This window comes from Anarrhichthys ocellatus, unplaced genomic scaffold, assembly GCF_004355925.1.
Source record: "Anarrhichthys ocellatus isolate YVR2014 unplaced genomic scaffold, GSC_Weel_1.0 scaffold59, whole genome shotgun sequence".
NCBI lineage: Eukaryota > Metazoa > Chordata > Actinopteri > Perciformes > Anarhichadidae > Anarrhichthys > Anarrhichthys ocellatus.
Genome location: NW_022280089.1, coordinates 2,167,062 through 2,190,859, shown reverse-complemented (window position 1 = coordinate 2,190,859; position 23,798 = coordinate 2,167,062). Strand labels below are relative to the sequence as shown.

The following is a 23,798-nucleotide window of genomic DNA, read 5'->3' as shown; positions in this document are numbered from 1 at the left end:
CTTTGCTTAATGTATTATTAGTCACAGTAAGCTCCCTTTTCCCTTCCTGTAGGAGAGCTCATAGAAGTTTGATTTTGTCAAGAAAAAGAATATAACCACATAATAATTAGGTGTGTGCACCTTTCCATCTGAAGATGGCATTTTTATAAAAGCTGTACTGAAAAAAAGACGGAGAGCAGCAGAAATTCTGTTTATTAAAGTGTCTCTACTTGAGAGAAGCAGAGACAGAGTGTGTGTGTGTGTGTGGAGGCAAATCTTCTAAAACAGCTGTTGTGTGTTGCGTCAGTGTGTGTGTGTCTCCCCATCGAAAAAAGTGCTGTGATGAATAAACAAACAAAGCCCACTCCATTGCCATTAATAATTACTGAGATGCTTTCCGGCTCTCCAGATTATTAAGACATGTGAAGATAAAGGGCTTTCTTCATATTGTGCGTTTATGCCTTATATTGCTTTGACCTGCATGAATTAGTGAGTGCATCGCCTGCAGCAAGCTTTTTTTTTTTTCAACGTTGCTCTGGGCGACCACAGCCAGTTGTTTACATGGATATGTTGCCGTATGATATATGGCCTCAAATCACTTCTTTCCACACAGCTCTCATACGGAGGTAGAGGACAAAATGAGATGCTGCTTCCCCTGTGGCGAGGTGTCGCTGAATAGAACGGGCTTTTCTGTCTCCGGCGGTGGGGGATGGATAGCTGAGGTCTTCTTTTTTTCTTATTAATTTATTGCAAGGCAAAAGATAATACACGAACAGAGAAAAAGTGAATTTTGTCAGGGGATAAAAGAGCAAGGTGATCTTGAGTTAATTTGGTGTGTATGTGTGTGTGTGTAAAAGCTTAGGAAAATACATTAATTAACAAGAGAGAAAAACAAATGATTTAATATAATCCCAATGATACCAATAACAATGATGATAATGTACACTACGATAATGTACTAATTCTATTTCCTATCGCCAGATGTGTCTGCAACCACCACTACTGTAATCTTTGATTGGCTAACTAACTATCCTCCTGTCTACACTGGAAGTGTGTCTCTAGCAGCAGATCAGCGGCGTTGTAGTCAGCTGTGTTTCACTTGATGCCCCCACCGGACAGCATCAAGAGTGTGTGAGGAGTCAGCAGGCGGTCTTTTCGAATAAAAGATCTTTTGAGAAAGGGGGAGTCTCCCCAACCATGATAGGTCCTACAGCAGGAGTACGTAATTGAAATTCAGCGAGGTCCAGTTCGAGTATTTCCTCATGCAAAGGTCCGGAACGTCACAATAATGTTTAACTGACGCTATGATTTAGTTCCATATTGATGCCTAGCAGTTGTATTAACGTCTCGATCTACAACTGACTGTGAAATCAAATAAAGAAAGTTTAATGGAATAATATTTAAACACTATGTATTATTACAGATATAAAATGAACTGTATTAATTATAGATAAAACAATACTAAATACATTTTCTTTCATTTCAAGTAAAAAAGGGCTGGATAATAAAAAACAATACATAACAGAAAGCTTTTGAAAATGGTAATCTTAAGATAAAGTACTTCATTTTAGAAAAAATATTTTAGCTGAATTGCCCTTCAGCTTTAAATTCACTTCATTCAGGTGTGAAGTAATGTCCCTCAAAAAAGCAACGATGTTATATTATTCTCATCTTCTAAAAAGAGAACTCTGTAGTTTTCTGTAGTTATGGAAACCACTTGTTTCAGTTATATTCCTCTGTTGTTGGACAGTAAATTAATTATTAATGCGTTTTCTGATCATATTGGGTTCTTAGGTACATTTTTCTGTGTCTTCATTTCAGATGTGAGTGGGTACGTTTGCTCAAAAGATTTGTGCTTTGCCTCGTAGTGGCGCTTCACATTACTGCTTTTAATAATTGTCACGGTCTCTGAACATATGAGACACACTGGTTTTAAACTGGTTGTGGGAATAATAAACATATAAAAGAGTCTGTCCATTCCATTCGGTGTCTGGGTTCAGACTCGGACCGCCTAGTAGTGACCCATGTCCTGGAGCATGCAGCCATAACTGGCCACCCAAAATATTATTCAGTTTGCTGCAGCAGAATTTGAGATTTGCAGTGAACAGACAGAGGCACTTACTCACTCACACACAAACACATATACAATCGATCCCATGATCCTTCTGGTGGAGATAATACCAATAACATTAAAGTCATAGGGAGTGCTGCCCCGTCTACTGGCACCGTCAGGCCGTTATAGGAGGGTCTTTGTGGGCCTCATCCTTAAAACAGCTCCCAGACCCAAAGGTGCTGATAAAAACATTGGTTGATGATAAGTGTGACCGTCAGTGTTGGGGAAGTTGATGTATTTTTACATTATTTTAATAATGTATTGTTAATAATAACAACAATCATACTACAATAGGAAGAAGATGAAACATAATCACACTAATGCTTTTAATATTTACAGTAATAACTGATAAACATAAAACATTTAACAACAGAGGGAAAAAAATACATATTAAATATAATATAATGCATGAAATGAACATGCCTCACGGTCGGGCAGCCGTTACTAATGGGTGATGAGGACGACTTAGTCGGGATCAGTTTCTTTATGGTCACTTTCTCTCGGGGATGTCTAACACCTAAGGGCCACTTTGGCATTGATCGCTCGAGGCCATCGTGATTAAGATCTTGGCAAACGCTCGCTCTTGGTAAGTGTCGGCGATGAGGGGTGGAGCGGAGTGGAGCGCGAGCCTCCAGGCCAGATTGTCCTCTGATTCTGTGCCAATTGGAAACCTCTCCCAGACCACAACCAGCCGTCTTCAGTCACTCAACCATAGTGTCCTCTCCCACAGCTCTTATCACCACTGTTTGTTCACTCTTAATTATTGTTTTTCTCCAAAAGCCCAAACCCCAAGTCAAGCGCCTCATGTCCGCGCATCTGCAAGTCCTCCAGCACAATTACTTAGACATGCAATCACTTGCATACAATGGGGAAATATCGCAAAAACACATTCTCAATGTCTTTAGTTTTCTCACCAGGCTCTCTTGAGATCCAATTATACTCTGAGCTTTATTCTACACTGGGAGGAATGTGCGTGATTAATGTGCAAACAATTTACCACACATTTTAAATCATCCAGATATTCCAGGGGAACAGCATTTCACATCATACAGTCGGTCGAGCTGTCCGGCTGACTTCCTCGTTCAGATCCTTCCGCCGCATTGCTCCCTTCGGTCTGCCAGGTGAGATTTCATTAATTGCCATTGACTAAGACCTCATTACCCCAGCTTCCCTTGTGGACAAAGAGAGTCTTAAAGATGGAGGATGACCATCTGGAAGTCATCGAGAGGAATCGCAGTGCAGAGCAGCAGAGATAACCGTTTAACTCGCTCTTCAGAACACCAGCGTGATCCATTTCATGCACATCTGGCCTTTGGCTCCCAACTTAAGTGTAATTTACACTGTGAAAGGTATTGCAGACTGCAGGTGATCAGGGGCGACTGTTGGTTTCTCTCTAGCCAATCTAACAACTTCTTCCACTTTGCATTGGTTATATTGCCACTGGATGTCAAGACAACCAATGGCAATATGATATATTGGCTATTCAGCTAGTTTAGTTCTCTATAATAATATGGTGTATGAAAAGATTGCAAAGCACCTGTCATGTAAATGCATTTGCTTTATCTGTGAATCACTGTTATGATGCCAGACTGGCAGTGAAAATAAAGGACATTTGTTATGTAAAATCCTAATTTCAGGTCAGGAAAAGGGGTTTGAACATTGGAAAGGAAAGCATCATGCTGCCTGAAGCATCAGGCTAATTAAACATGCAATTGTAGCAAATACACTATCAACTATTTTCCAGGACCCATATCCGGAGCCAGACAGGAATTGAATAAAAAGACAAATGGCACATAATTATCAGTTTGCCTGACACAAACGCTGCTGATGCATGTGCATCTCTCTGGTGTTAGACTATGTGCCAACCCTGTCTCCTAGTAATTATCTCTGTGTGCTACTAAGTTGCTACAGAAAATATGTTTGGTGAGAAACATGATGCGCTGATTGAGTTTTTTATCAACGTAATGAGGAAATTAGTACATTCTGAGTTTATATGCAAAATGTTCAATGACAATGGTTTTCATTCATTCTACAATATCTGTTCACAGCAACTGAAGCATCATTAGTGTGCTTTTGGTTCTGTTTTTGCACTTACAGCATTTGTTTAAGAAAAAGCTTGACAGTGATGAGATGAGATTACTGTATTAACATTTAACTGAAACCACCAACTCTCCCTCATCTTAACCAACGCGCTTCTGTTGCTTAAACCTTAACTGGGACAAGTTAACGTGTGAACCCAAGTCTCCTTTGTGTCAAAGTCCATGATTTGTACAAATGTAGCACTTCTTTCACTCCAATAAAACACTGCGTGCCAAGCGTTTTTGATTGCGACCAGCCAACCAAGTTGCTAAAAGAAATTTGGGGCATTTTACGTTACTGCAAATCACGGGAAAACAATGAATGTTGAAGTTTCTGAACCAACAATATGTTTAATATATTGAATATCAGCCTTGTATCACGCTTGCCACATGGTTAATGTTGTGAAAAGATTGGGTAAGTTTGGGCAACAAAACGATTTGATTAAAGTTATAAAAAAAGATCTGAGCTTCTTTTAATGATAATGGAAGAACATAAAGTAAGAACATAACAACATATCGTTACATTGTTTAGTTGATATGTTGTTACGTTTATTAACGCTGAGTGACCAGCGTTAATAAATAAGCGGACTTCTTATGTGACGTTACGAAACAAGCATAACAAAATTACATAACAGCCGTATACTCAGCGTTTACATTTAGTTTCACACAGGACAAAAACAAAAGTCTCCTGGGTGAAAGTCCTGTGTTTATTTGACCCATCCACCCCCATTACTGGGGGTGGACTCCCTTGTCATACTAAGTACATTCTAATAGCATCACTAGCTCTGACCATTTTAACAAACGATGACATTCAACTCACTGTGGCTACAGGTTTAGCTTAAGGAAGGCTGAGATTTGACATGGAGGTGGAGTGTGAAGGTTTGTGTTCATTGAGAGTTCCCTATAACAAAAAGATGCATTACTTTGAAACGGCTTCAAATACCATGGCCAAACTCTGTAGCGTAGGTTTTTCTCTCAATTATTCAAAGTAGAAGTTGCCAGGGCGACCGTGGCTAAGTGGAGAGCAGGGTCGTCCTTCAATCAGAGGCTCGGCGGTTCGATCCCCGGCTGTTGATGTGTCCTTGAGCAAGACACTTAACCCCAAATTGCTGCCGTAGCTGTGCGTACGGTGTGATGGAATCTGAATTGTTAGTCGCTTTGGATAAAAGCGTCTGCTAAATGACTGTAATGTAAAGTTGGGTTCCAGTCGGGAGAATAATAGAAATTCTACCCTTTCACTTTAAGAAAAATATTACTTCGAACAGTTGGAGAGCTAACCCGACTAGCCTGCTATCCCGGCTACAAAATGCAACCTAAGCAAAACCCAAACGATGAATCAAGTTTTTCACTGAAGTTGATTGTAGTTTAAACAAATATCAGAAATCCAATCAAAAACAGATGGTTTCTTTTTAAATACAGAATTAAATACAAAAGGTTCATTAAATCAAATAAACCACATGACAGAGTCCAGATATACAAATCAAATGTCCATTGAGTAATCTAAAATGAAATGAGGACTCCAGGTAAATGTCAATTGTTTAGGTTCAAGTGATGAGGTGTGAGTGGCATGCGCGTGTGAGTGTGTGTGGGGTTGTAGGTCCGTTCCAAAGCTAAAGGAATATATTGCAGTTCACTGTTTGTAGTATGAAGGAAGGCAGTTCATTTCAGTCCCATTCAGGTTTTTTTCAGGGTGTGTAGGTGTTTTCGGGAGAAAAGAAGGAGAAGCCTGGAGAGTTGCATTAAAAGGGACTTATCTTGATGACCCAAGCTGGTCCAAGCTGAACAAGATCCTTTTCAACCACCTGCTCCCGGGATCAGCACACCTCCAGTAAGGCCTTGTCGTCCCAGAAAGCTCCGTGTATCGAGCAGGTTCATGGATAACTTGCTGCTCTGATTTAGTTGAGTCTTCTTCAACTATTTCTTAGTTGAGCGTAAGAAACTGAATAATAATTCCAGTAGCTCCATTAGCTACTCTCACTCCTCTCTTTGTTCTCCTCCATACAGCTTTGGTTAGTTGGTTAGTTTTCCCCCCCTTCCCCCAGCTCACAGGTGTGTCTAATTTATAGCCTCTCTTTCCCCACCTTCTCTTCCTGTCAGGTTGGAAAAGGGCTATTCTGTGTATTTTTGTTCTGCTACAACTCATTCGTCAGTTCTTTTTCAAGAATTCATTTTTCATTTTGCCATGGAGGTCAAGTGTTTGTGTGTGTTTAAATGTATGCATCTGTGGATACATGCACGTAATTGGCCGCAGCTATTGAGAATCTCTTCCTATACACTGATGCACATACACTCATCTCTCTCTCACACTCACTGGCATCTATTAGCAACACTTTTGTCGATTTGATAGCGTATGATCACCTATGCATACCTACATTATGTCTAATGTAGGCTACAGATAAATGCTGGTAAATGCTGAAAAATAGACTGCATTTATGGTCAGTCAGACCGGTTTTCATTATCTACTCGAATGAGTTTGATTTCTGTGACCCTTCACTTGTCCTCCACTGAAGGTACACTGTTGTATCTACCATCCCAGTTTGATTGACATTTGTGGAGGATTGCCTAATGGTGGTCATTAAACTGATTACTCTGATTAGCATGACATCATGACACACTAAACATCATGATGACATTCATCTGTCAGTCTTCCTCACTCAGTCTCTCCCCTCTGTCATTCATTCTAATTAACAACGTATAGGTCCATTGTTGCCTTTAGGCGCATTGGGAATCTTGTGGGGTTTTTTTAAGAGCCAAAATCTGCTCCACCAACAGAATGTCAGTTTACATTGAGGCAGAGAAGTGAAACTGTGCTGAGTAAATGTGTTTTTACAGCGATGAGGCTTCACACCAGGTCATGCCGGGAGTCGTCCGAGGTTAAGCACATTGCTCGATGACATCTCGACAGTATTTGAAACAAAAGGGTCGCTCGCTGTCTTCACCCAGCTTTTCCCCTGTCCTCTGATTCAAACCACCCAATTAAGGCTGCATGATTACTATTAGTTTAGTCAAACACCATCATCATCGAGTAGATGGTTGCTTGTGTTCACGATTGTTGAACAGCCCGTTTTCACTCCCAGAGCGTCAAATACCGACTTTGTCAAGCTCCTCGACGTATGAGACACAGCAGGCTTTCAACTCATCCGCATCATTATTAGACTTGCCTCCTGTTGCTGCCTCTATAAGGTCTGATATCGTGTATCAAACAGATTGTCCTGAATTCCTGGTTGACAGACTGTCAACCAGGAAACCCGTGTTTAAGACTAGTGTCCGTGCCCCAAAGTGTTATTGAGTTATTTTGTAAAGTTACGTGTTTTCCGAACCTATGTTACGTTGTTAGATACTTAGTTTACCTACTTATTTTAAGCCCAACTCAGATGATTTTACTAATGAGCCAACCACATGTTTACCTGACCATAGTTGAGCATCATAGTTTGACGAGCTGGCACTACCCAGTGCCTTAGAAAGTGACTAAATAGTAGAAAGTGATTAAATATGACTCATTTGTGTGTGTGATCTGGGAAAGTGTAAAATCCTTATATACTGCTGAGAAGTCATCATAATCAAAAGCAACTTTTTTTTGCTCAATGCATGTGCACAGAAAGGGATTTTTAATTTATTTTTATCTCTCTTGATGTACTGCACAAGAATAGAGTAACAGGACAAGGATAATAGAGGTAAATAACACAGGACTATTATGTACACAATTATTGAAAAATAGGTGTATATATAAATGTTGTACAAATATATATATAAAAAAGCAACAATGACCAACAATAAAACAAAAGTAGAACTACAAGTCAAGTGTTCTGTAAGTTGTGAACAATACAAATACTGCAAAGAAATAACTACTGAATGGATGTACATGGACTGGATTATTATGTACAATATGTACATGTAAAAACGTCTCTACAGTGTGAAGGGTTTATATTGACAGTGACACATACTATGTGCATATTAAAGACTGTGACATTATAATGCTAAAACAAGACACAGTTACCTATTAACACAACCAGCAGACACAGAGCAGAATTAGCATTCATTTGAAGACGTGCTTCTGGTCAAAACTAATATTCACACTGAAGCTCTCTTTTGTTCTCCATTATTCCCAAAGGCAAATGTCTGGCTCTGTAACTGCTGCGTTTCTCCTGTATGTTCAGCAGCGGTGCAGCGCTGCATCAAGCATTCGGTTCCTACTTGGATTTTAGGGTCACGGTTTTGGTCTCAGTTCAGTTTGTGTTGCTAGTTGGGAGAAGAAATACATAACCATTACCAATGTGTTTAAACTCCAAAATATCAAATCGATTGATAATAGTAGTAGTAATGAGTGATATTTCTATATCACATGAAGCCATAACTCATATTTTATACATGAAATAAGGGAGGCTACTTAATGGTCAGGTCGTCCTATGTTCAGATAATTGCCTCTTCTATGTCTCTGGAACGTCATCAAATAATTAGCAGGACTGTATTTCATGTTGGTTCAAAGGTTTACCAAGTGCACGTTTCGGTTTGTACATCATTCAACATTTTGTTTTTATAATCGATTTTGCACCCCTAATATTCACCAGCTAGTGTCGAACTAATCTTTCTACTCTTTGATGCTGGGAATCAAAAAATAAATATGGTTAATTAAGCTCCAGCTTTTCTGTCACGTTTAAAGGTGGCATGCCATCCAGCAAAGTGACAGCCAATTTACTGACTGAGCATGCTTCGATTCAAATGGTGATAGTGAGTGATTGACTCCACTGAAGGCGGTTTAGATGGAGAACATTAGATGTCACCAAAGGAGACTTAACCTCGCTCATTCATTTACTTGACAACTTCATTCAGGTGAGATGCAGAGGGGCGCTGAGCTGTGGCATTTATAGTCCTACTACATGAGTGGCTGTGGAACCTCCATTATGAGCTGCAGCGCCCCGAGCAAGTCACATGACGTGACTGTATAGCTTCCTGGGAATGTGCTGCCTGGAGGCTCCTTGTTCAGGATGGTGACATCTCATTCTGTCCCTTTCAAGATCTGGACTATAAAATAGCTCCAATGCAGTCAAGCCTGAAGCACACCCTCTTCCTCTAGCCTTATATTGTAATGCTCAGAGATGTTGGGGTGGATTTGGTACAGTATAATATCCATATTATCCATATGATATGGCCAAATTAACTAAATATGAATGGTCTTCACATTTTGGGTCTGCAGTGGTGATGTTTTTTTAAATTTTTTTTAGTGCTGGGCAACGATAAAAATATTTAATCGCGATTAATCGCATTGTTATGGCAAAGTTCAATAATGAATTCAAAAGTAGTGTATTGCGCACTTTTATTTTAAAAGTACTGCTATATGAACAAAAGGGCAATACCATTTGGTTTACGAGATGCAGGTAGCATGTTTTATACTTAATGTGAATATAATTCATACTTTGTTGGCATCTTATTCTGAAAACCGGATGTTTGTCTGAATAAACCGGATGTTGTCTCATGTCTCGCTCCCAATCTGTGCCGTTTAAATGTGTTTACCGTGAATTTCAGCATATAGGTGCACTAACATGTAAGTGTCTGCTGAGTTGACCACGGAGATCTGAGTGTCTGCTGACTTTACTGCAGCGATGTCCAGTAGTCTCCAGGGAGAGCAACAGCTGGTGCAGCTTCTCTCTTTATTTCTGCCCCCCCCCTCGACCAGAAGCGGAAGTCGCCTTTTCTCTAAGGCAACCCTGAAGGGACATCATATCTCCAATACAAAACGATAAACATGAGACAGTCTGACTATAGGATGTTTGCTGGCTTTAATCCCACTGTTCTTGTCATCCTCTTGTTGTTATGTATATGTATTGTCTCTTGTCTTTCAATTAAAAACAAAAAAACAAAAAAAAATTATAATAAATTAAACAAATGCGACAAATAATTGTCGGCGTTAATTAATGAATGCGTTAACGCAAAATTAACGTGTTAACTTGCCCAGCACTCATTTTTTTAAATGATGGTCTTGCAGAAAGTGATTGATGTGTTTTGAAGTCAGAGAGGCCTTGAATTCCATTCCATAATGAATGCATGCCATCATATTCACATTTTTAATGGATTTTGGCATTTATTGGCCAGGCAGCTGCAGCTTCTTGAGGCCTTTCAGGCACAGACACAAATGACTAACTTGCACCTTGGGAGTCAAACTAATTAAAACTCATTATCATTCTCGCTGTGTGGAAACCTCAACCAGAAGATGAGGAAACCCGGACATGAAGTGTATTATTATTATTTTTTTATTGAATTTATTAAAATTGTATAGCACAAAAAATGCAAATTGCATGTTCACTAGTAATATATTTTCGATTGCAGCTGTTGTGATTTACATTTGTATGACTTCATTACCTGCACTCTACAGTGTGACAAATTGACGTAAAAGTGCTGAGAGGCAAAAAACTGGGTATGGGAAAGCACTGGTGAATGTCTGGATTAAAGAGTGAACGTACGAGTTGTTGGGAGCACAAACTGAATAATTGCATGCTGACTTTTTTCAGCATCATGTGATGCTGTGAATGGAAATAGGACACTGCTGACAGACCCACAGTAGGCTAAACTCACCATGCATGAATTTTAGTGATTATCAGAGAAGCTGCCTTTCCACCCTTTCTCATTTTATTAAATCAGGCATTATAACAATACAAACATCATGAAAAAACAAAACCGACTTTTGGTATTAAAGGTGTGGAATATTGCTCATCTACTGTAAGCCTTCAGGCTGCTTCACTTACTTGTGGGCACGTATGGGTTTGTGACAAAGAACCTAGAGACTGTGACTCACTGGTTTAGAATTGCCTGTTCACCTGCAGGCTCATGAACCACACAACGCAGTAGCTTTCTATTGCTCGTGTCCAGCGTCACACTCCATATTTCACTGTTTGTTTCTAAACTAAGATAGTTTATATTAAATTGTTTTTTGTAAATGCTGAAGTGCCTTCTCATGTCAAATTGGTTGTTATTTACAGTAGTTTGATTCGTCCCCCCCAACCTCTGTGAAGACCCGCCCTACTCTGCCTCCTATTGGCTGCTACTCATTGCCGTCCTCACAGAGATTGGTAGAAGTTTGGTAGGTTAATGATTTCAACTCAGATTTGGATGTTTTCATAAAGATGGCAGCTTGCTTGTCGTGAAGCACAATGCCCTGGTTGGGAGATTTTTTTAATTTTTTTATGTTGCTATGCACATTGACTTTATGAATGGAATACAATTAGAGATCTGTTGGAGATTTCATTGTTGATGTGGTGTCATAATTAAACTCAATGTTGATGTGACACACTGATTAACAAGAAAATGAAAAGTGGCACTTGACATCAAAGAGGTTGCAGAATGAACACAGAGGTCAAGAGAAGGAACCTCTGTTCTTCATGTTGCTCTGGTTTCATGCAGACCGTCTGGATCCCGTGAACCACTTTGACACCCACATTCTAAAAGTGGGACGCTGTCCTGATCTAGTTGTCTGAAGCAAAGCATTCGACTTGTTTCCAGTTATTTAACCCTTTCCATTCCAACTGAGTTTTTTTTCTTACTTTATGAGCTGCAGGTGAAAGAATCCTCAGAGGTAGTTAAAATGAAATCAGAGTAATCAAGCATTGATTGCGCTGAGAGACGGAGAGGGCCCGGTGTGCCGCGCACACAGCAGACGGCCAACTGATATAAAAGGAGCTTGCGGCATGAATCAGTAAATGTGAGCACAGGCTCACAAATGAAAACTCGCAGCTGCATCTCTTCCAAGGAGCATGGCTTCCGACTGAAATAAAATTGAATAGGAACTGGAAATAATAGTGGAATAATATAGTGTGAATTTAAAACATAATATAATGTGTGTGCGAATGAGACAAAAGTTTCAGCTACTTAACGTTTGACTTTATTTCTACAAAACATCTTTTTATTTTTCCCTGTAATCTGTTGCTCCATAATAAAATAGAGATGAGAATTAACCGTATTGCTGCATCATCCACAACAATACAGTTTGGGTCATGTAGCTCTGTGATGGACCTCTCTGACTGTAATGGCTGCTTTGATTAAACTACTACGCATCTTAATAAAGCTTTTATGTTTTATCTTAACAACACATTCACACAGTGTTGCCTCAAGGTGATCTATCTATGGTGGCATATACGTATAACTCACACTATATAGCAACATTGTCAGTGAAATTTCTTTAGTCACATGGTCCCACTTCTTTAAATGCCTGTACAGAATCAAAATTGTCACATGACAGTCCTTTTTCCCAGCAGGCATTTAGACTTGTCATAGTAGGAAAAGCACAGGCGTCACAATTCAAATGAATGATGGTTCCGTTTTATTCAGTTCTTCCAGAAATGAACAATACCAGGTCTGAAACTGAAGCAGCTAAATAGATCGTAGAATATTTCAGCAGTTGTAGATTTTATAATTTACACCCTGCTGTCACGTGTCAGAATGTCTTCCATGAAAAAGGAAGACTGATGTTAATGTAAGCTGGTGAAGGCCTTTTGAAGAATGTATCTTATAGATGGGGTTCACAGCCTTACGTGACTTAAGGCCCGCTGCTGATAGCTAAAAACATTCTGAGGACCTCCTTTCAAAACATATAATAAAAAATATAGTGCTGGGCAACGATTACAATTTTAATCGCGATTAATCGCATTGTTATGGCAAAGTTAAATAATGAATTCAAAAGTAGTGTATTGCACTTTTATTTTAAAAGTATTGCTATATGAACAAAAGTGCAATAACATTTGGTTTGCAAACACTTTAAACAAATACGGTTCTTTTTAACAGCAGTATTCCCTTTACACAGCAGCAGTTCTATCTCTTCACTATATGTGCTCAGTGTGCTGACTTTATGTGAAACGTTCCACTGCTGTGCAACATGAATACAATGTTTCAGCACGTTTCATCTAAATGTCTGTCTTGTGTCTTCATGACAGTCAGAGCATGTGAATGCAGCTCTACTGTTCATCAATATAATGCTGTAACTCCGAGGAGATGATGGTTACCCAGCGATGTCCAGTAGTCTCCAGTGAGAGCAACAGCTGGTGCACGTTGTAACGCCGTCGCTTTTGTAGTCCTCTCCTTTTCATACAACTCGGGTATTCTTCTTGTGATGGTGCGTCTTGAGGCTCATACGTGCCGTCATTCGTTGCGATCCTAAAGGTGAGAACGTTCCTTAGACCGACATCTTCCACAACACTAATCGGCTGCAGTTTGTATCCACTTCTCTGTAGCATTTGTTAGCTTGTCTTGCTTTTGTTTATCTATACTTCTCCCACACGCTGCATCCAACGTAGTCTCACAAAGACTTCCTCCACCTCTGCCAGTGAGCAACAGACTTTCAAAATAATAAAAAAAAAAAATGCGTTAACGCGCGATAAAATAATTTCGGCGTTAATTAATGAATGCGTTAACGCAATAATAACGCGTTAACTTGCCCAGCACTAAAAAAATCATAACATGACATGACTGGCTGCTTCCCCCAGTAAGTCTTACACATATCCACGGCACTATAGGCAAGATATAGCTCCTCTGTGATCATAAAGGGTTTCTTGCTACAAGCTTTACGAGCCGCAACCTAGCATAGCTAGCTCTGAAAGTGTTTTCAGACTCAGTTGCTAATGTTGTGATGACTGTCTGTTGTGCTTGAAGCTCGTCCCTTTTCCTTAGGAAATATTCATTTGGCTTTCCAACACATCCGAACGATTTGTTTCGTTTCACTGCATCTGAGAGAACATTAGCTAGCTATGAGTGTGATTGCCATGATGATTTTCCAACCCTCTAAAAATTACGTTCCCCCAAAACTAAAATACATTCTCAATTACGTTTGACTAGAAACATATTTTCTCCCTTTTCTCCCTGATTACGTTTGTGTTTGACGTATTACAAATACGTTTCTAATCAACATTTACGCGGTCAGAATACTACCGCAATACGCCGCCTGTCTCCGGCAGAAACACGCTCATCCAGGCCGAGGAATATTACGCGGCTACAATACCTCCACAAAGGCCCGCGGGTAAAATCCGGGAGTAACCGTGACTCGTGAAAACTGACTTCATACATGGATGGATTACTCAACGGGCCTTCCCCCCTGGCCTTCTCCTACAAAATGTAACTCAAAAAAGACGAGACTAAAAATAACTACAAAGAATTATAAAAGGACTACAAAGAGACCAAAACCACCACAAAGAAATGCAAAACAGCTGCAAAGTGACACAAATAGACTCAAAACGACTATGAAAAGGGGCAAACAACCCTCAGGAGAGACACAGCAATTGAAAAGACTCAAAATGACCACAAAGACAAACAAAAGAACCACAAAGACAAAACAATTACAAAGAGATCCAACACAACTACAAAGAGACATAAAGTAAATATAAATATATACAACACAACTACAAGGAGACATAAAGTAAATATAAATATATACAAAACAACTACAAAGATACATAAAGTAAATATAAATATATACAACACAACTACAAAGAGACATAAAGTAAATATAAATATATACAACACAACTACAAGGAGACATAAAGTAAATATAAATATATACAACACAACTACAAAGAGACATAAAGTAAATATAAATATATACAACACAACTACAAAGAGACATAAAGTAAGTATAAATATATACAAAACAACTATAAAGAGACATAAAGTAAATATAAATATATACAACACAACTACAAGGAGACATAAAGTAAATATAAATATATACAACACAACTACAAGGAGACATAAAGTAAATATAAATATACACAACACAACTACAAAGTAACACAAAGCAATTAAAAATAAATATAAAACCACACTACACTATAGCCCCGTGAAGCAGGCAGGTTCTTTATGTCTTCTTATGGTAGAGAACTTGGTGAAATAACACCACCAGCCGCTGTGAAGAAGCTTCTTTTATTTTTTCCTGTCCTTCTAAAAAGCTACCAGTAAACAGTGGATGTTACAGTGCAGTCTGGATGTGTGTCTCCTCCCCTGCACACCGTGGCTACCCGGCGACAAGATTTGGATTAACACTGATGAACTGGGGGTAAATAATCTCCACGGGACCGTTTACGGGACGAAAAAGTGACTCATCGCTGTGGGATTTTTTTGTACACCTCTCGGCTGAAGACGATGTCTGTCCGGGGATACTTTGTCGCTCTTTCCAAACGCACACTTCTTCTCTCTCTGAAGATGTTGCTTATTGTGCCTGCAGGGTTGCCGGTCCGCAGCCAAGGGGATTCTCAATCCGACAACAAAGTGATGGACAACATCACCGTCCGACAAGGAGAGACGGTCTTTCTCAGGTGAGTCCGTGCTGCTTTTTTATCCATTTTATCCGCCGCTGCTGCCTCTGAATTATCTCCGCTGAAGTTGAACGCTGCCTGCAGTGTTTAGTGAGGGGAGAAACAGACGTGGCTGAAGTGTGTCTGTTTTATCATGTTCCCGCCGTTGGACAAAAAAAGGGGGGATTTCAGAGGATTAGTCCGTGGAAAACACTCAATTCAGAAGCGATACTCTTCTAATCTGTAGCGCTGTTCACGAGGGATTTGGCGCTTTTAATTGTTGTGTGACGGTGCAGAACTAAAGGTGGAGGGGAGAAAAAAAGTGCGCTTCTATTAGGAGAGGAAGAGCAAAGGCAGTGTGTGTTGAGGAGGGATGGAGGGAGGGAGGATATGCGAGGTGGAAAAAAGAAGAAAACAAATCACACATACAATAAATGCTGTGGGCGTAGAGATGGATTGACTAGCAATTCCTCAGGGCGGGAGGTTGTCTGCGGTGACCTTTCCCCTCCTCTACGTCCTCAGAGGCTTACTGGACACAGACGGATTTATGTTGCTTTCAAGTGCTGTCGGGAAATGTGCAGCAATAATCACAACGGCCAAAGGAAGGGTTTTATACAATAGTTGGTAAGATGTGATGTGTAGGAGGCGGAGGGCATGGGGCAGCGTTAACAGTTCAAGTGTTGCTGTTTTGCTTTCACATCGTGGCGATGGATGAGCCCGTAGCAACGAGTTTAAAGAGAGTGACAAGGAAGTGTGTTTGAGGCTGTCTACACAACACCAGGCTTTTCTTGCTGACAGTCATTTTCATTAGTTTCACTTTAGGTTGGACTTAAACACCCACATGATGCAGGATATGTCTAAATGGCACAGGCCTGTGATAACAAAATAACATAATTAATATTTAAGACAACTTGATTACACAACTAGAAAGGTGCACTCAGTAGTGCTGATCTCCACCAGGTGTGCCTGCAACAACCACTGCTGTGTTGTGTGATTGAATGAACACAAACCACACTCAGCTGTATGCGTAGTTCTCATAGACCCCAAATAATAAGAGTAGGCAAACTTCTTTTCCCCATAGAGTCTATGGTTTTCTATCGTGTCTCTGGACGCAAAGCCGCAGCAGGGGGTCGGAGACTCACTCAGCTGTGGTATCACTAAGAGTAGTGAGTGAGGAGTCAGCATGCGGTCAATGGCAGTATAAAAGATGCAGTAAAAGGTGTTTTAAGAAAGTGTGAGTCACCGCAATCACGAGAGGTCCTCGAGTATGCAGCCATAACTGGCCACCCAAAATATTATGCAGTTTGCTGCAGCAGAATGCCAGATTAGCAGTGGACAGACACAGAGGTGCACACTCACTCACTAATATACATCCACTGAAAGTGCTTTATTTCCACTGACAGGCTAAGATTGTTATTTTAAGTGTCTGACAATATTATGGAAAGAAAAATAAAACTTTTTCTCGTTACCTTTTGCTAGATCTGGTCTGTTTATTATTGTGTTTAACTAAGTCTCGCTCAAGGGGAAATCTCGTTCTCAAATCTCACGAGATGTGACTTTTTGCTGGAAGACAATGGAGGAAACGTGAGTGAGAGTTGGAGAGAGGAATGTTGTTTTGGAGTACAAAAAGCGTGGCTTAGTATTATCTTAAATATTTTCAATGCCATGGCTGAATATGTAGCTTATTTGGACAATGTGGATGAGTCCTAACCCTCTTGAATGATTTTATAACGAGACTTCAACTCAGAAAAACATTTGTCACTTAGTCTGAAAAACGTGGGAAAATAGGGATCAGAATGAATAACTCAGAATTCACCCTGTAAGAATTATCCTCTTGGATGAGTATTTGTGTAATCTATACTCACCTATCATCTTTAGCGAGACTATATATTTCTTATGAACTCATAATAAATAGAAATGTTATATAACACACATTTTGTATTCTAAGCACACTAGGGACCATAGTAATAGGCTCCTGTTGAAGTACTTGACAGTTCCAGTCGAGTACTGTGCTGTCCTGACTTTCAGCCTTCACTGCTGTCCTCCTACAGGACCATTGACAACACACTGCTGTCCTCCTACAGGACCATTGACAACACACTGCTGTCCTCCTACAGGACCATTGACAACACACTGCTGTCCTGCTTCAGGACCATTGACAACACACTGCTGTCTTCTTTCAGGACCATTGACAACACACTGCTGTCCTCATTCAGGACCATTGACAACACACTGCTGTCCTCATTCAGGACCATTGACAACACACTGCTGTCCTCATTCAGGACCATTGACAACACACTGCTGTCTTCTTTCACGACCATTGACAACACACTGCTGTCCTCCTTCAGGACCATTGACAGCACACTGCTGTCCTCCTACAGGACCATTGACAACACACTGCTGTCCTCCTTCAGGACCACGGACAGCGCACTGCCGGGTCTGTGGTCCTGAAGGAGGACAGCACACTGCCGGGTCCGTAGCAGCAGTCTGTAAACTGTAGCAGAGAACAAATCAGCAACAATCCCATGTGTCTGCTGTATCTTACACCATCAAAGCTCATCATTTTTTCTGATCAGTTGCATGTTACTACTGTGTATGTAAGCCGGCCTGCACCATCAAGCTCGTATTGTAGATCATCACATCCCTGTTGGCATGTACTGTTCAGCCGTACTCAGGTCAATGGGACCGGCAGGTCTGAACATCCCTCCTCTAGGCTGAGTAGTAATGGCCGTTTCAGTCCTACATTGATGGCTGTACTTTGCTTTCATCTTGTTGGTGAGTGCCCCACTCATACCATCACCTGGGTTGAAACGGCATTTGAATCTAAAGCGCATGCTCTTATGAGGCCGGATGCTCAACTTGTAATGCTGTCCAGCTGTCTAGTTGCCCATAAAGTCAGGCTCTTTTTATTTTCAAAGATGGAAGGGATCTTGGCAATGGATAACAACTGCAGTTGTTGCGTTTGTAGGGGATTTATGTGTCTGATGTTGATGTCAGTAATCGTACGGATCATGTTTGCATGGCGTTTGACTGCAGGTAATATTATGTTTGTTTAATCCATAAAACTATTGGCATTTTAAACAGCACTGATACATTTCACTCAAGGATCTGTAGTCCTTCTTACCGTATTATTCCATATGCTCCTGGGACCAACTGAAGCCAGGACAGTGGACTATCCAGTGTGATCAGGCTGCCTGCCAGCTAGTCAAGACTGGCTTCTAATACTTCACTGCAGACTCCTTTTCACTCTGTTAATATTTAGTCAGCTGACATCCTGATTGATGCCCACAATGACCTTTAAGTCATCTGTATTTAGCGCACACAAAACTGTGAGTGGTTTTCTACAGGGTAGTGGAGAGACGGAGCATGACAGTTCAGCAGCACATATGAAGCACATGGGATATAAGAGCAGGGTAAAAGCCTAAAGTATTAGCTATAGCCTACGTGTAGGTACAGGCCACCCTCCGTTAGCTTGCTCAGCCAATTTGTATTACCTTTATAGTGCCTGGATAATTAGGATGTATTGCATTGCTCTGTCACAATCGGTGTTATAGACGTGAGACTCACTAGCCCTGTTGTGTTCTGTGCTAACAAGCTCCTGTTGCCCAATTTGACAACTGCCAAAACTGAGGGTGCTATCAGATTTTAAATGAAAGCCAGAGCTGTCCCTTTCCTTCCTGTCCGCGTGGTTTTCAGGGCTGTGGCCTAATTTGTGGAGTTGATGAATAAATATCACTAATTATCACTTTATCTCTATGTGATCTGAGCTGTCACTCCCCAGCTGATCCCCTGATTAAACCTCCTGTGGAGAGATTACAGTATGTATGGGCACATACAGTGGGTGGGGGAGGGTGTTCCCCCCTCTGCTCTATATATCCCTGCCTCTGGTGAATTGTTTTCATTTGCCTCCTCATAGTGATTCATGCTATTTCATCAATAGACTATACAATACCTAAACTAAAATATATTTCTGAAATATATCTAAGTAAAGCGAGGCAAAGTGAAAAAAGTTGCAGCCTATATTCATATTAATTTTATATTTGAATTTTCTGCATGAGATAGTTTGTCTTGGACTCGGAAAAAATGCAACTGTATTCCTTTATGTTGATTACATACTGCACAGCCAGAAGCATAGCGTGTCTGGAGAAGATGATTTTTTAGCTGTGATGCCGTTTGATTGCACCCAGAACTAGATGAGGGAAGTGTTTCTGTCTGACGGATTGAGCTGAGCTTACTTCACAAAGACCACACCACCACACCACAAAAGCAAATTATTAACTCTTTTTTAAGTAGTGACTGAATCTCCATCCATAATAAATTGTCTACTATAATAAATGCACAGCACTGTTTGACATAAAACAGACTCTAACTGGATTCAATGAGAAGCACATTAATTTCCCAAGGCTCTGTCCATTCAAATGGATTTAAAAAGAGACATGCTGCCTCTTGAGACTGCGATTAATGAATGTCACCACAGTGGCCGAGGTGAGCCGCCAACCTCCTGAGACGCTTATCTACCTGCACAGACCATGCTGGTCTCAGAATCACATCATGTTAACATTTATTCCTTTCTCTCCTTGTCGCCCGATGAATGCATTAAGGATTCAGGTTAAATGTTTCAGGAATGAGGCTTTGTTCCGAACAGGGACACACTTTTAAATGCTTTGATATTTAGTTTGCATGTATAAAAGTGTGTGAATGTGTATTCTTCAGTGGCGGGCCGTGCATTTTATACCTGGGCCTTCTGTACTGTCCTACTACAGTTGAACCACCTCATAATAACCTCATTATGATGCCACAGCTATGGTTATTTGTTTGTAGGGGTGTAACAATACACGTATTCATATTAAACTGTTCGGTACGAGGCTTACAAACCGAACAATACGTTTGAATAATACTAGTGCATTTGGAAAATGCAGAAGCTTAAATTGTGGGAAATATAATGTTTTCGGTGGAGCCACTGCACTCAAACTGGCAACCCACCCAACGTCACAGACAACATGCTGTCTGACACGCCCACCCCGGAAGCAAAACATTGTATGTACTCTGGTACGGCGCGTGTGTTCTGAGAGGCTACGCTAAACTAGCTTAGCAGAAAATCCAACAGCAGCACACACGCTACACTCTCCCCGCAGCGTTTAGCTGTTCCCTCCTGATTCAAACAGGGCTAAAGCAATCGCCACACAATCCCCATTTCTCCAGACCATAATTCTTGCTTTGTAAAAGAAAAGAAAACCTCAAACAGAGAATCAAATGTCCGACCCTAACCCCGCGCATGACGGGATGCTTCGTCATTAACAGACAATGCATATAGTCAGAATCAATGTAATTAACACAATAACAAGAACAAACTCACAAGAACCAGTCACATATATTTATATGACAACAAAGTATGACAAATCAATCCAGCAACACTGCAGCGCTAAAACACATATCCATCCACACACTCAAGAGCACCATTCAAATATTATTCACATCAGAGGGAACAATATTAACCATATCATAAAAACGACACCATAGACAAATGAACACAGTAGTAACGCTACTGCAGATGTAAAAACACAAAAGCAGTTCACTTACCAAAGCTGCTGTTCACTTAAAGACAAAGTCCATCCTCCTTTCTTTGTTGACAAAGAGTTCAATGGCGCAGTTGTACAGTACATCGGTGCGGTTCAGTTCCAGCCAGAGTCGTCCTGTGAATGTATTCGTTGAGTTGTAGATCCACTCGGGTCTCAGCTAAAGTTTTCAAAAGCACCGTAGCTTGTAAGTGTCCTGTCGTGCTATGGTGCCTTGGTTAGCCACCTCAAATTAGCATAGCGTAGCTCCAAATAGCTCCAAACACCAAGACGCTCAGTTGCAAATGAAACACATTCTTAGCCATAAAATGTGCAACGCTTCTCAGACGCTGTTAGTCAGAAATACCGTTCGTACAAATCCTTTTCCATGCTGGGTCAGAGCTGCTAGCTGTGGGGTTGACCGACCCTTTGATACGATGTCCAGCTTTTCTGGAAATGTCCTTCTCCAGAAAGGCATTATCAGTAACTCCGCCACCAAATCCACTTCTCCTCCTTCAGCCATTGAGTGATAAAAAAACAAAGCTAGGTAAAAAAAAAAAGAATCGACACCAAACAAAACTATAAAAATGTCATAACTTCTTATCTTTCAACGTGAACTCTTACTACTACTAACTTCTGCTAGCTAGCTTTCTGCTTCACAACAGTCACGCTAGCCCACTGACCAATCACGGCGCATGTTAATGCTGAGCTGCACGTTAATGCTTACATAGTTGTAGGCCACCTAGACAGCTCTGACATGTCAAAGAATACGTCCAACGTCAAACTAAAGATCTGATTGGTTGAAGACTATGACAATCAACAATATCGTCCCCATTTACTTAAACTGCAAAGTCTACCTGGAGGAACTCTGGTCTCTCTTCTTACCTAGAGACACAGAGGTGAAATCTGATTGGATAAAAGCTCTACTTAAAACAAGCTGTGCTGGAAGCAGAGCAACTGAGGAAGACAGTAGCTGTGCAATGAGAAAATAAGATAATTGGAAAAATATTTAGAATACATGTAGTGTATTTGTGAAAAAATTTTTAATTATAAAATAGCTAAACTTTGTGATTCTGTTTAGGCCAGCAGAGAAGGCTTAGCTGGCCCTGACGGCCCACCACTGCTATTCTTATATGCGTCTTCTAACTTGTTGCATATAAGAGTACATGCAGCGGTGTTGTGAATGGAACTATCACCGATGAAGATTTTTCCATCCAGTCCATGTTTGGAGTTAACGTGGCTCTCTAGAGGACATTCATTTCATTCCTCCGATGCCATGGGCCAATATTGGAAAGCTGATAATTTGATTTCACAGAGGGATGCTAACGATTCTCTCTGTAATTCCATTTTCTTTCACCTTGCACCGTCTAGCAAGGCTTTCATCCATCAGCCCCACGTTTTCACTTATTGTCTTCACGTTACTGTCCCAGAAAGGGCTTTTCAACGTCAAAATAAAAAGGCTCTGATAGCAAGAATGGCAGCAGAATAGGATCACTGTACAATTTCATCAGTTATAAAGTCCTTTCTAATAGAGTTGTAATATAGCTGAAAGCATTTTTCTTATTTGATTAAACATTGGGAGATGTGGGGTTTTTTGTTGCTTTTTCTCCTAGTGAGCCTAAGAGGTAAAGAGGGACTGAAGTCAGTCTGAACAATCATCATTTTATATCATTCAGTATGAAAGGATTGTAGCACAATGCAATGTGGTTATTCTGCTTGTTTGTATACAGCATGTGGATTTCACCATGATTTAAATGTGGTGCATTTTAGAGATATTTGAATAGTTTTTACCTGTTTTCTTGCTTATTTCATCAGCAAAATGCACCGATCTATTATGAAATGCAGAATGTATAGACAGATGGCTGACCCTACACATACAGAGCATTCACTAGAATTATTAAGAATATCAGTAAGTAGAACCTTATCCTTAAATGCATTTTGGCCTCTTGGGGGCAGCAGAAAAATTGTTAACACAATCATTTTTAAAGGAGCAGTTCTTAGGATTAAGTAGCATATAGTTGTGAAGTTGCAACTAACTGACTAAGACAGTGACCATTGATTTATTTGTCACGTAACATAAGTACTTAAGTAATACCACTTGCGTAGTTATTTTTTATCCCGAACCACAATCTTTTCCTAAACCTAAACAAGTTGTATCCTGTTTGTGCATTTAACGAGTGGAAACTGACACGTTTTGGACATTAGTAGGTGAACAAATAAAACAAGCACGTTGTATAAGGCTACATTTTTTTTTAGAGTAAATAGCAGGTGACTTAATTTTGATCCCTGTGGGACACCTCAATCAAACATCTGTGAATTTGATTTGAAAACAGGACGAGCCATATTTACTATTAGACTTAATGCTGGTGTTGGAAGTACGACCTGTAGTTTACCATTAATTGTTAAATGAATAGTAAATGGACTGTACTCGTACAGCTCTTTTCTAGTCTTCGACCACTTTATTATAATGATTCATTTGATTATTTCAGCTTAAAATGCTGAAAAATGGTTTTGAAGATGCCCGCGGGCCGTCAGAGTGTTAAGTGTAGATTTGTGTTATGTACACAACTGCTCTGTAACGATGAGTATTAATGTGATATCTCATTAGAAAGCTACGGTTCTTGTAATTCGATTTCTGCAAACCATTTCAAGATACAATAACAACAGCAGGTACAGTTAACGTCTTTGTCAAACAAGCACTCCAAAAATAGCCAATAAAATATTGCCGTGACTCACCGATTATGATTCATAACGTCTCCCTTGTGCATGCTAGTCCAGCAAAAACGGTCTTGCTAGGTGGCTA

The 23,798-nt window shown here is 40.3% G+C and overlaps 1 protein-coding gene across 2 annotated transcripts in view; it reads left to right on the top strand.

Annotated features, from left to right (window-relative positions):
* Positions 1 to 14,975: 14,975 nt before the first annotated feature.
* Positions 14,976 to 23,798, top strand: part of ntm (neurotrimin) — a 135,972-nt gene continuing 127,149 nt past the window's right edge. Inside the window, exon 1 of one of the 2 annotated variants that reach the window (XM_031871617.1) lies at positions 14,976 to 15,461. In XM_031871617.1, the coding sequence (XP_031727477.1) occupies positions 15,289 to 15,461 (173 nt within the window). In that variant the 5' untranslated portion in view covers positions 14,976 to 15,288. The remainder of the gene's footprint in view (positions 15,462 to 23,798) is intronic. The other variant, XM_031871616.1, reaches the window with a different exon arrangement.